At 41.4% G+C, this 14301-nt stretch overlaps 1 protein-coding gene across 3 annotated transcripts in view; it reads left to right on the top strand.

Moving 5' to 3' along the window:
• Nucleotides 1–1377: 1377 nt before the first annotated feature.
• Nucleotides 1378–14301, top strand: part of OGDHL (oxoglutarate dehydrogenase L) — a 59864-nt gene continuing 46940 nt past the window's right edge. Inside the window, exons 1-2 of one of the 3 annotated variants that reach the window (XM_083439949.1) lie at nt 1378–1590; nt 9506–9737. In XM_083439949.1, coding sequence (XP_083296075.1) covers nt 9531–9737 — 207 coding nt within the window. In that variant the 5' untranslated portion in view covers nt 1378–1590; nt 9506–9530. Of the gene's footprint in view, nt 1591–1786; nt 1813–8082; nt 8194–9505; nt 9738–14301 lie in introns of those variants that run through there. The other 2 variants (XM_083439950.1, XM_083439948.1) reach the window with 2 other exon arrangements.

Below are 14301 nucleotides of genomic sequence, written 5' to 3' on the forward strand. Positions count from 1 at the left end.
TGTAATTGAAATTAGTAAGATTTTGGAATGCAGAGATAAAGAAAATCATCAAACCATCAATTCTAGCATGCCAGAACTATTAATCATGCTGGATGTTAAGCAAAGCGGTGGGGCGGGGTGGCCATAAAAATATTGGGTTTGTTTTTTTAATTAGGTATTTTGTGGTTTTATACCTTGATTTTATTCTGTGAACTGCCCTGAGACCCCTGGGTATAGGGCAGTACATAATTCACTTAATAATAATAATAATACTTGTTTTAAATATAGGAGGAAGAAGATTCCCTAACTGGGGCTTCTTTGTGGTGATGCCCCAGTTGCAAAACTCCAGAGATAGAGATGGATGTGCTATTGGGTTTCTGTCACATGGTGAGGATTCACTCCCCGCCATAGCTTTTAAAAACCGTTTCCATCAATTTCAGCCGTTCGCCTCCCTTTACATTTTCATGTCTGCCGCTGTCATTTTACTGCTGGCGTTCAGAGGTCTTGCACAGGTGTATTGTTTCAACTTTTGCGTATAAACCATTTTTAGGGGTCGTCTGCAATGGGAAGAGGTGCACAAGAGCTTTGAAGAAACACCAGGGACAGAATAATTGCCACACACAGGAAAAACAAGGATATAGTTTAAGTGCCTCACTTGTTGTTTTATAAATCATTTAATGTGTCAACATGAATGGAAGTTATTAATATTGCAGTTGTTGTATAAGGGATTATTATCCCTTATATAATTAGTAAGATTTTGGAACGCAGAAATAAAGAAAATCATCAAACCATCAATTCTAGCTCACCGGGTGGGGCACCTAAATTATATAATTTGGCATTTGAACGATTGGTATTAGTAATTGTATTATAATTTGGCATTGTTACAATGAAGCTATTATTGGAATGTAATTGAAAATTAATAAAAATTATTTTAAAAAAGGAGTTTCAAAGAAACACGTGGAGCCTGCACGTGTAAAAATAAATAAATAAACCAATCATTTTTGTTTGCATAGTGACGCACCTATTGGGGCTGTGCTTTTTTCCTTCTGGGGGTACTCAAGGGCACGCAGCATGACCGAAACCATTTTTCTTTTTCTTTTCTAGAAACACTAGTTCAAAACGTGGCACTTACTGTAACAACTTCACGGTGAATATTTACCAGCCCCCCCCCTCCCAGCCCCCAGAAAGGCAGGAAACAACCTCGAGGAACTGAAGCGCACCGACTTTTCCGTAGTCTCGGGAGAAGAGGTAGGAAAAACGGGGGAAACCCATGGAGGCGGCGGAGGCGTCGAGGACGAAAAAAAGAGGCCCTCTATGTACCCCTCGGAAGCGTGGAAGCGGCAGTGTGAACTCCCGCGCGGTGGTGGGCCAGTTCACACGTTCGTCCGCTCCCGCGGGCGGTCGGGCGCGTGCGCATGCCGACGTGGGTTCCCCCTCCTCGCTCCAGCACCGCCCCGCGCGCGGACAGCGAATTCCCGCCGCCAGGCCCCGCCCCCGCCGCGTTTACCTCAGCGCGGGCGACGGAGGAGGAGGAGGAGGCGGGCCTCTTGTTCTCCTCAGCGAGCATCCCTCGGCGAGCGGCGGGCTCGCGCGCCTCACGTGACACAACAGGTATCTCCCTCTCTCTTTCTGCGCTCCCCCCCTTCTCCGTTCGGAGGGGAGGGGAATTAAACGAGGTCTGTCCCCTTCTCTGGTGGGGGGGGGATGGAGGAGGAGGAACCACGGGTTTCTATGGTAACGGAGCGACATCCCCTCCCCCCCGCTTCACACACGCCGCTTCCTCCTCCTCCTCCTCCTCTTCAGGCCTTGGCCAGTCGCCAGGAGGATCATAAGGCAACGGCAGAAAGCAGGGGGGGGGGGGCGGAGAGCAGCAGGGATCCGTGGGGGGAGAGCAATAAAGGGGGCGAGGGGGAACTGAGGGGGTTGGATGAATGGGAGAGAGGAGGTGAATGGGGAGGGGGTTGGATGAGGATGAATGGGGGAGAGAGATGGGATGATCTTCCCTTTCACAGCTGCTTAATCAGCAATTTTTTTTTGGGGGGGGGGGTCTCTAAGCAAAGGTCTTCTTGATGGCTCCCTAACATTTACTTGGAGGCATCTTTCCACTGTAGTGATAATTGGGAGGGGAAGGCCTAGTTGCCTTGGAAGAGGTGCCCTTCAGTTTGACCCAACGGGGAGGGCGGACTTGGAAGCGGAAGATGGATTTGAAATCAATCAATCAAACCGCTGTTTTAATTGTGTCACTGAGGGCTGGGGTTCTATGGGTGCAGCTTAGGGTTGCTGGGCTGCTTCCGTGCAGGCCGAACTGGTTGGTGGTATGTATTTGGAGTAAGGAGGCAGTGTTGATGATGATGGACTTTGGTAGACGTGGTCCAGCCAGGCATGAAACCTAAATGGATGGGGTCATCTCTGCTTTAAAAGGTACATAAATTTTCAGCTAACGTAACCTGGCTGCCGCTTGTGTATCTGGCTGAACGATTCAGGACCTTGTGTTTCATCTCCGCTTCATCGGATATCTCTGTGAACTCGCCAGCACATTACTAAGAAGAAAAGTGATAAATGCGAAAAGGGGAGGGTGTATAATTAAACATGTTTAACAGGGAAGCAACAGTTAATTTATTAGGTGGTTTTTCAAGAATCCCTGCAAATCCAAAAGAAAATATACACATTATTTGTCTGTGCGTATCAGAAAGACAGTCTCGTGTCTAATATATTCTTAATAAAAGACTAAAGTATGATTTTCAGTATATATTTGCCAAATCTGTTACAGAAATATATGTGGGAATATTACTTGGTATATACTTGTGTGATATCACATAAATTCATATCAGAAACAGTTTAATTATTAAAAGCTCCTTGTCTTATTTATTACATTTATATCCCGCCTTTGCCTTTGTTCAGATACCAAATACAGTACTAGCACATGAATGGAGAGCTGGGGGTGGTGTGGAAGAGAAGGGGAAGTTATGCCACTTATGCAAAAGTCCATTTATGCAATATTGGATGTCACCTATCAATATTTCCCTTCTCACAGTGCCCACACACAAGTTGGCATTTTTGTTGAACTAATTAGCACAGCCTCAGTATCTCATCTGGAGAGTCCAGATTCTGAACAAGTTGCTACTCCATCAAACTTTATTTCCCATTTTGTTGTACATTTTCCCATTCAGGAATGTCCTTTTGGAACTCTTCCTCATTTGCTTGGGTTCTTACCATCCTCAATAATTTAGGTATCCCATGAAATGTCTGCACCCTGATTTCAGAGTCTTTATGACTAGTAAAAAAGCATCATTCCTATAAAGATTACTCTTGCTCTGGAGGCTAGGAGCCGAACCAATGGCTTCAAGTTATGAGAAAGGAGATTCCTATTAAACATCAGGAGGAACTTTCTGACAGTAAGAGCTGTTTGACAGTGGAATGATTGCCCTTGGGAGGTGGTGAACTCATCAGGTTTTTAAGTAGAGCTTTGATGGTCATATGTCATTTATGGTTTAGTTGAGATTCCTGCTTTGCAGGGGGTTGGACTAGATGACTCTCAGGGTCCCTTCCAGCTCTACAGTTCTGTGATTCTATGATCCAGAAGCACCCAATGTTTAGTTCCCTTAGTTATGAAAGCTGCCCCTTTATTCCTACCCCCTGCCTCCAGTTCTTTAACCAGTTATTGAGCTATAAGAGGACCTCGCCTTATGACTGAAAAATTTGTGAATGGATTCCCTAGAGCTTGGAAGAAGTTACAAAATACAGATATGTACACCTATAAGCGACACTTAAAAAACAGAAGCTCCCCAACCCCAGTCCCTTGTCTGCACCCTAACCATACGGATTTATTTGAAGGAAATATCACTTGTTTTCTTTGAGCTTATTTCCAAAAACTTAGGATAGCAGTATTGGGAAGGATCCTTGTGATATTTGAAACCACCTCTGTGGCCTTTTGTGTTAAAATATCTCTTCCCAGTCTGAGTTCTAAAAAGATTAAACTCACTATTTTCAATGTGATTTAGGTCTCTGTTTAAGAGTTATACCAGGCTGCTCTGACTCTCGATCCATATTTTATGAGACAGGTATTGGGGGCTCTGGCACCGCCTGTTTTGATAAAATTTTGGAGACCCACAGAACAACAACACACAAGATTCTTTCATTGGATTTATAGTTATAAATGGCTTATTCAGGGATATTAAAACATACCTTGGGTCTATGTCAGTCTGAATCCCTTCATTTATTTTATTTTATTTGGTTTAATAATAAGTACTACCAGCAGATCTATCTGTTTTAGGGGGGGACTCAATGATAAGAAATTGTGATTCGGCGTTGAGGTGGAGTAGCACAGCTGGTTCAACTCTTGCCTGTGCTGATCTTGATCTTCACCTTGTGATGAAGCTCTGTATGGAATAACATGAATGAATTCATTATCCATTTTATACCTATTTGCTGTGTGATTAATAGGGCAGCTCCATGTATGATGGTCTGGTCCGTAGATTTTCATCATACCAGAAGTTAATATTCACCATGAGTCCAATTTTAGTGAATTTAACCTTAGTTCAATTTTAGTGAAGCCTTTTGAGGCATGTTATGACTGTTCATGAAAATGCGAATATTCAGGTTTTCCAGAGGCATTAACTGTCAGCAGAAATATGTGGGTTTGTACATTTTGAAACCTGTTCCAGGGAACTTGTTGACCTATGACATACGTAGTTCCATTGTTCCACCTGAGTTCAAAAAGAATCAGATCATTCCTAAGATTATACCTGGTACCAGAATTAGTTTGTTGCAAACTTCTCCTTAGGGGGGAATTGACTGAGAACAAGAGGTTAGAGGTAAGTTAGACACTGACAGGATCATTTGTGCCGTCAGATGGTGTCTTTAGCAGGGGTTATCTAGGTTATTGCTGTATTTAGTTGTTTTAAGGAGTATTATAAATATACATAAGAAGATGCACTGATACTTTAAAGCCCTTCAGCTGTTTATTGTCCCACTTTAGTTTATTATACCCCAGCAGTTTGATAAATACGAATCGCTTTTCTTCTGCAATCCAGCTCTCTTTCACACAAACATACATTTTTTTAAACCTATGATAAACCCCATGTTTAATTAGCATTTGTTTCCAGATGGAAATTTGTGTTTAATTTTTGGGTTGAGGTGGAGTAAGACAACTGGTTCAACTTTTGCCTGTGCTGATCTTGAGCAAACTTCCATTCCTGGCCTGTTTGGGAGCAAGAAACCAGAATTCTGCATTCAGTCCCTATGCTTTCTGGTTTCTTTTACCCACATGTGAAGAGAGGACAGAACCTTGAGCAAATGGGATGCAAACCCCAGCATGCTATGTATTCATATTGTGGTTTAAGTAAGCCAGAATAAACTAGGAATTTCTGGCTTTTTCTTATGGGATAATGCAATGTGTCTCAGATAGTTGAGTATTGTTGCTGAGAGCAGTGTAATCATTTACAGTGGTACTTTGGGTTAAGAACTTAATTCGTTCTGGAGGTCTGTTCTTAACCCGAAACTGTTCTTAACCTGAGGTACCACTTTAGCTAATGGGGCCTCCTGCTGCTGCCACGCCACTGCCACACGATTTCTGTTCTCATCTTGAAGCAAAGTTCTTAACCCGAGGTACTATTTCTGGGTTAGCGGAGTCTGTAACCTGAAGCGTCTGTAACCCAAGGTACCACTGTATATATCTGTTCAGAGTTCAGTGGGCTTACTCCTAAGAAAGTGGATCTATAATTGCAGCCCAAGTTTCTGCTGTAGAATAAACACCAGGAAAAAATAGGCTAGTTTTACTGAGGAAAATTTGAGGATTAAACAGATTTGACACTCATTTTACATTCTGACCTACTTAGTGATTTCTGTTTCATATCTCCATTAATTGAAGAGGTGTACCTTCATAGATGGGACGCAGGTGGCACTGTGGGTTAAACCACAGAGCCTAGGACTTACCGATCAGAAGGTCGGCAGTTTGAATCCCCGCGACGGGGTGAGCTCCCATTGCTTGGTCCCTGCTCCTGCCAACCTAGCAGTTCGAAAGCACGTCAAAGAGCAAGTAGATAAATAGGTAACGCTCTGGCGGGAAGGTAAACGGCATTTCCGTGTGCTGCTCTGGTTCGCCAGAAGCGGCTTAGTCATGCTGACCACATGACCCGGAAGCTGTACGCTGGCTCCCTTGGCCAATAAAGCGAGATGAGCACTGCAACCCCAGAGTCGGCCACGACTGGACCTAATGGTCAGGGGTCCCTTTACCTTTACCTTACCTTCATAGATATTGATTAATAAGGTTGAATGAAAAATGTTATGATACTAAACTTTGTGAGAGTAAGCAAATCTGTCTGACCATGTGGATAATCCATCCATGAGATGGATTATTGTTTAAATGGGACTGTTATAGAAAAAAACCTGCTCCTTTTCCCTTCTGGGGTATCCAAGACCCCATATAGAGTCCTTAAGTGGGTTCTCTATTGGTAGGAGAAAATAACAGAGGCCAACCAGATAATATTGAGAAGCAAAGCAACTAGTAAGCCTGATCTTTATTAAACTGTTACAACAGGGTCTTCACTTACCACGTGCAGGAGGGAGGAGGAACCCAGAACAACGGTGAGCAAGCCCTTATATAGACTTTTGAAATTGCTCACCCTGTAGCTGAAGACCACCCCCAAAACATCATACATACATCATAAAGGGGGTGGTCTACAGCAGAAATACATCACATAAGGCGGTCTACAACAGAAATCCTGTTTGTCAGGATATCTGTTAATGGTTATTGATTGCTTTAGCTGGGCAGCCTGGCTATTCTTTCGTGATGGTAATTACTTTAATTCCTCAAACCAGGCACAGGCTCACCCTATTCATACACAGATACGCCCTTAAGGCAGGTAAGCAAGAGACAATGGAGAGGCTTCCCCATTTCCTTTCTCCTTGCAGAGAAATATTTGAGGTCAATTTGGGAGAGTCAAAATGGTTTGAGAGAGTCAAAATGGCTTCAGGATTGCTCTCCTGTACTATTTCAGACACGTGGTTTATAGACTTATGTATGTGTTTTCCTTGTACATTTATGAATGTTTATTTTATATTTCAGATCTTAGAATTCTTGTAACAAGTCACTGACATGACTTTGTAGTCTCAAGGGATTTTTTTTATTTTTAAATTGACTGATAACCACAGAAAGATGGTTTTGATTTCCCTTTTGGGGGAAACTTTTAATTTTACAGTTACACTGTAAATAATATTTTAACTATTTTTCAAAAAATACATTTATTCATAAAATTAATTCCTAATGTTTTTGTTGTTCTTGTCCTGTTTCATATTGTGTATTTAAATCACCCCAGAAACAAGTAGGGAAATTAATTCATCATGTGAAATCGCCTTTGGCTATAAAGATTTTTTTTTAAATGCTATGGATACTAATGAGTGGAAGGAAGTTTCCTTCCTTCTTCTCCAGCCCCATTCCTTCTGAAAACTTGGATATACAGTTGTCAGATACATTTTGGAAACTTTTTTTCATATGTGGTAGACATGTAGAAAGGGGTAAGAATATTGGGAAATGATCTATAATGACTTGAAAAAAATGTTTAAATTTACCTTCCCAAAAAAGTCCTTTTGTTGGGAATAACCCAGACAGAAATCCCCAGGTGCCAGAAAAGCTTATTTATGTATGCAACAGCAGCTGCCTGTAGTCTATTAGCTCCAAAATGGAAAGTGAGCGAGGTCCCTTGAAAAGAGGACTGGCCACTTAATATGTTGCAATATGCAGAACTTGCAGGTTTAACACACAGAAGAACACATATTTAGAGAAGAGTGAAAATATTTATTCAATATATGGAAAATAATTGTAAGAGCTGAAAACGCTGGCAACATTAAGATAAAGTCAACAGAGTATACAATGTTTGATTGATGTAAAAGTGGAAAACTGATTTGAATGGTTGTAGTAAAAGTATGATATGTCATATGAATCATACAAAGAGAAGAAGGGACGTCACTAGATAGTTTCAAGTTTGTAAAATGTTTGAAATTATATATGTAAAGATTAAAACTACCCGCAGGTTGTAAGGACAGGAATAGATTTGTGGGTTAGACAGGGAAATAAGACCAAGGTAGCTAAAGAAAATGCATGTTACAATCAGCGGACTGAAAAACAGAAACAGAAAGGAAGAATATGTGATAGCTAAGGAGGTTTGAAGATAAAGGGCAGAGCAAATGGGAAGGAGGGACTATTAAGATGAGCAGGTAAGAACAGAGTTTTCATATTTATGAATTAACTAGCCACTTGTAAGAGACTAAATCTTTCAACCATGGAGTGATCCTAATATCTCAGGAGGTTTTCATTACTGTTTTTCATTATGGTTGATGTAGTCGTTATTGCTGTTGTTCTGTTTTCTTTTTCCATATGTATTCTCAAAAATGGCAAAGTGACATTTTTAAAGGACGGATTGAAAAGAGAGCATCTAAATGAGACAGTATAGCAATGCCTTTTCTTGATTAGCTTAGTTTTCCAGCCTGAAACATCCTTTTTTGGGGGCACGATGTGGTGCGTGAGTAAACTCCAATGCATATCCTTAGTGAAAGTATGTGTGATCAGATTGATGTTCTGCTGTATGGCATTTGGCAAAAAATAAATAAATCTTGTACAAGGTTATAAAAATGAAGAATTACTGTGACGTTCTGGTCATTAGTCAGAAGTGGCTTGCTTGCTGGATTGGAGCTGTTTTGGTTGCTTGCTTCCTGAAAGGTGGGTCACTGTTGCTTATCAGTTGGGAGAGGGGTTGTGTTGTAGGGAGGGTAGTGCAGTGCAAAGGGCACCAGATTGGCTCCACTGGAACATCTGTATTGCCCCAGTCTCCCCATTTCCTTGCCCCCTCCTTCTCTCTAAGCAGCAGCAGCTCACCTGCCAGTAAGCTAAAGTAGCATCTCTTGCCCATTGCTATTGTCAAGATGTTTTAAATACTGACTTCCTGTCTGCTGCCCATGAATACAGATGTCTACAAACTGTGCATCAGAATGAAGTAATATCTTTAGCATTCCTGACGTCAGGAGTTCTTTTATTTCACAGGATCTATTTCTCATTTAGCTGAAAATCACCTTGATAGACTATGCAACATGTGTAAAAGTGATCATTGTGGGATGTATATAGAAAAATCTGTTGGTGAGGAACAATAAACTATCAGCCCAAATAATCACAGTGATAGCATCACTGTACATGGATAGATAGTGATGTAAGAGTGTGTTATTGTAATAATTATTGGGGATCAACTAGGGATTAAGCAGAAGCAATGACAACACTGTCTTCTTGAAACACTAATGTTGCTGAATTAGATTTCAAGTGTAGCTTCTGGCTCTGCAGGAAGCTGTGTGCTAATAATTCTTGTTGAAATCAATGGCTTTCACCGTTAAGTATTTCTTAGGAATTGGATTTCTGTCATCCAGGACAAGATTCTGTTTCTAAGTAGACGCTCTATTAAAAAGGAAAGCCTTTAATTGCAAGATATCCATTAAGTGTTGGCTGCATTTCTAATTCCTTTTTACCGTTTTCTCTCAATAGAAAATCATCTACGAAATACACAAAAATGAGTCATTTGCGGCTGATTGCTGCTACCCTGAAACATCGTGGCATTTGTTCGTTGATGAAGAAAAATGTAAACAAAAAAGAATTTCTGCCAAGTCGGAGTTACGTTTCACCAGGAGCCACAGAACCATTCTTGAGTGGAAGTAATTCAAATTACGTTGAGGAAATGTATTATGCTTGGCTTGACAATCCAAAAAGTGTGCATAAGGTAATGCTATATATGTATATATATATATAATTTACTAGGACATTTCCACAGCTAAAAATCTGAAGTTTGATACACATTGTGGCTTGAGCCTAGCTTCCCTGAGCAAAATTCCCTTTCCTGTTTTAGCCCTCTGTGCATTCCTTGACTACTCAGAAGTCAAGCCCACCATGCTCTCTTTTATATTTAGAATTGAAGCATTTATTTTATATTGGTGAACATATGTGAATTTGCTTGAATTTAATTGGGTTCTTGCAACCATTCATTCCAAGTAGTCAGATAGACAGCTTTTGAAAGTACTCCAAAGTAGTGCTCACAAAAAAATATTATTCTCCTTACAAGAGCAAATGGAGGGGGAAAGTGCATGGTAGGCCCAGGACTGCAATATCTCAAGGATCTCCCCATATATACCGCCCCAGACCCTGCAGTCATCATCTGAGGCCCTTCTTTGTGTGCCGTAAGTGGGGCATTTGTGGGGAATGCTCTCCCCAGGGAGGCTCACCTGGCGCCTTCATTATATCTCTTTAGGTGCCAGATGAAAATGTTTCTCTTCAAACAGGCGTTCAGCTCTGACTTTAAAAATGTGTTTGTGGGAGGGGGGGGTCTTGTTTTGTTTTTGTTTTATTATGTATTTTGTATTCTCATTTTGTATTTTTCTGTTGTGAACAATATTTTGTTGTGGATATTCATAATATCATCTTTATTAATATTATTTAACAACAACAGCAGCAGCAGGAGTAGCAACAACTGGTGATAGGCGGGAGTTCATCATGCAGGCCAGATAGGACATGAGCACCCTCAGAACTGTCTTTTCAGTTCAGTGCCCTGGCAGGCAGGCAGGAAGCCATCATGGAATGGGTTCATTTCTGCCGCCATTTCCCACCATTTCCCTCTCCGCCATGGGGGGTTATGGGAGGCCATAGCATAGCACAGGTGCCGGTACTGTATACTCTTGAGTACCCCTTGAAAAAAAGCACAGGTGTCAGCTTACCTTTGTATTCCTGCCAGCATTTTAGATGACCTTTTGGTTAGAACTGCTTCTTATCCTGCTTGTTGTTACTTTAATAAAAATAGTGTGTTAAAAATATGTGAGTAGTTTTATTCAAGGTTTTGAACATCTCCTTGGAATCTTTTGAGGAAGGGCAGCTCAGAAATATTTTAAGTAAATATACTGATACAGATGTTTGTGTCACTCCTGCCTGCAAGCCAGACTGTGCAATAGTCCCTCCTGTGTCACTATTGCAGAAGATAGTGGGTTGGTTTTTTAAAAAGTTACTGCTAACTATTGTGATAATTTGTGGTGTTTGATTCTCTCTCTCTCTCTGTCTGTCTGTCTCTGCATATGTGTGTTTCTATGCTTGCGTGAATACATGTGTTTTAAAGCTGTGGCTTGCTTTTGGATATCGTCCTAGGTGTTTTGTAACTGGTGATTAACAGGACAAAAATAAATGGCTTGGGCTAATAAAGCTAAGGGATGAACGTCAGTGGAGATAAATGGATATAAAAAGCACTTCATTAAAAGTTGTCAGAAGCAAGGCTTGTAATCACTTGGAGCTTTAAGGTTGAGTACCTTTCTGTCACCTGGCCCAGGTTACTGGATTTATTAAAAGTATCAATAAAGCTTGGGACGCAGGTGGCACTGTGGTCTAAACCACAGAGCCTAGGGCTTGCCGATCAGAAGGTCAGCGGTTCGAATCCCTGTGACGGGGTGAGCTCCTGTTGTTCGGTCCCTGCTCCTGCCAACCTAGCAGTTCGAAAGCATATCAAAGTGCAAGTAAATAAATAGGTACCGCTCCGGTGGGAAGGTAAACGGCGTTTCCATGCGCTGCTCTGGTTCACCAGAAACAGCTTAGTCATGCTGGCCACATGACCCGGAAGCTGTCTGCGGACAAACGCCGGCTCCCTCGGCCTATAGAGCGAGATGAGCGCCGCAACCCCAGAGTCGTCCGCGACTGGACCTAATGGTCAGGGGTACCTTTACCTTTACCTTTATCAATAAAGCTGGTTAGAGGAACTTTGTATATTGAAGCCAAGTAAGAGTAAACCCATGTAATGAAGAGCCTGGCAGTGCTAAGGCTCGTTTAAAAGGAATAGGTCAAAGCATCACACAAATACAGCTGAATCAGTTAGCAAATGATTTGTCAAACATGATTTTTGACTGTATTTTTTTCTCTACTAGCATTTGCATGCTAGCATGTAACTGCATTTTCTGCTACAGTCCAAAGCTATACCTCCAGCCTGTAAAAACATACATGGAAGTCAGTCCTGCTGAGCTCAGAGAAAGGCACGTTCAAGCCTGATGCCTGACAATTAAAAAACAATCCTGCTCCACAATATGCTCATTTGAATGGTGCACCTACACCTAATAAATGCAATGTTCGCATACCCAGCCCATAGAGTCCTAGTTACACACGTAAGTGTAACATTCCAGTTTAAACAAAATGACAAGTGTGTGGGACCCTGCACAATTTTGTCCAATTATGTCCCTCATGTTTGAGCTAGACCTCACTTTATTTAGATGATTTGTATCCTACTCTCTGTATGTCTTCCAGAGTGGCCAATGTAAGCTTTGATTGTATTTTTTTTTAATTAAAGCTTACGTTGGCCATATAAGTGTGTGTGTGTGTGTTTGTGTGTGTGTGTGTTTTGATCTGTTGCCAGATAACAATAAAACAATTACAAACAAGGTTGCCACTTTTGCAGCAGTAGATCGAAAAATTCACTGCAATTTTCTAAAAATCTATACCCTGAATTGCAAAGACCATCCACATAGTATTTTGATGTTAATCTCAGTTTGTTTTTGGTAATTTTTAGTGTTATATATTAGTGCTAGGTTTTCCCCCTGCTTCCCTAGCAGGAGTTTAGATCTGCTGCCAACTTGGTATTGTAGGTACTTCTACTGTTCCGGTGTTTTGTAATGGCCATTGGGCAACAGGCAAATAAAATCTCTCACACCTACTAAGAGGACTGCAGTCCTAAGCACTTTACCAGGAAATAGGTGCCCATGGGAGTAACATCTGAGTAAACAGATTTCGGATTGGGCTGTAACCTAGAAAGCATTTTCTAGAACTACCTTTTCCCCAGCTGATCTTTTGGGTTAGCTTTTCTTACAGTGCTCTTTGCTCTTTCCTCTCTTGTCCCTACTAATCCTTTGCTCCACTAGTGCAAAGTAGCATCTGAAATGACTCTAGGAATGAAATGATACAAGCCCCGAGAAAGGTGTCATTATTTCTGCTCATAGAATGGTGTCAGGGCCATAGATCATAAAGAAGAGACTTGACAAGGCTCAGCTATTGCTATCACAAGATTAATTGAAAAAAACTGCTTGGTTGTCTATTGAATACACAACAGTTGCCATGTTTTCCTGTATGCAACCAGTCTACCATGAGAGCGTAATGACTTCCTTGATATTGTTTGCTTGGAGATGAGTGCTGGGGGTTTTTTTGTAAAAAAATAATAAACAAGTTATTATACCTAACACTCAACAGTTATAATGGTTAAAAGCCAAACAGGTAACATTGCAGTGTTTTAGTCATCACCACTGGGCAGTAAGAAAACATACCATATTCTTTGCTCTATAAGACTCACTTTTTCCCTCCTAAAAAGTAAGGGGAAATGTGTGTGCGTCTTATGGAGTGAATGCAGGCTGCGCAGCTATCCCAGAAGCCAGAACAGCAAGAGTGATTGCTGCTTTCACTGCGCAGCGATCCCTCTTGCTGTTCTGGCTTCTGAGATTCAGAATATTTTTTTTCTTGTTTTCCTCCTCCAAAAACTAGGTGCATCTTGTGGTCTGGTGCGTCTTATAGAGTGAAAAATACGGTAACTGAAATACACGAAATCAGCTTTTCAGGGGAGCCATTCTTAACACTGGATTGTATAAACAGTTGTATTCTGGCTCCAGGCTTCAGTCCTAATCCCAATCTGCACTGTTGGAGGGGTTGATGATTCAGCAGATGTCCTTGTCTGCTGGCTTGTACCGGTGGTGGTGTTCCACCGCTAGAGACCACTGCTGCAGCCGCAGGAAGTACAGTGGAGGAAGCACTACGCCCAACAGTGTTCTGCGGCCCATAGAGGGCCTAAATATGGGGTGTTAGCGGTTTGGAAAAAGCCAGAGCTGAGCCAGACATGGATCTACTGGATTTTAAACTGGGCCAGCACCTGGAAAGGGGGCTTTGCTGTGCCGGCCTAAAATTGGTACAGTGAAAAAAATAATCTGCCCACTTCCCACCCTTCCTGGCCAGCTTTCTCACTTAAAATGAATGTATGATGTGACCTTCATATGCTGTTTCTTACTGCTCGCTTTAATAATAATAATAATAATAATAATTTATATCCCGCCCATCTGGCTGGGTTTCCTCAGCCACTCTGGGCAGGTTACAACATATGAAAACAACAAAACATCAAACATTAAAAAACAAGATATCCTATACAAGCAACAAACAAGCCAATATATCAATAAAAACCAATAACAATAATAACAAACAGTTTACAGTTATACCCAAATTAAAGTAACCACCAACCCCAACTAAACATTTAACCAACACCAACCTGACAAAAATGAAACAGA

Source organism: Podarcis tiliguerta (genome assembly GCF_965153285.1).
Source record: "Podarcis tiliguerta genome assembly, chromosome: 5".
NCBI lineage: Eukaryota > Metazoa > Chordata > Lepidosauria > Squamata > Lacertidae > Podarcis > Podarcis tiliguerta.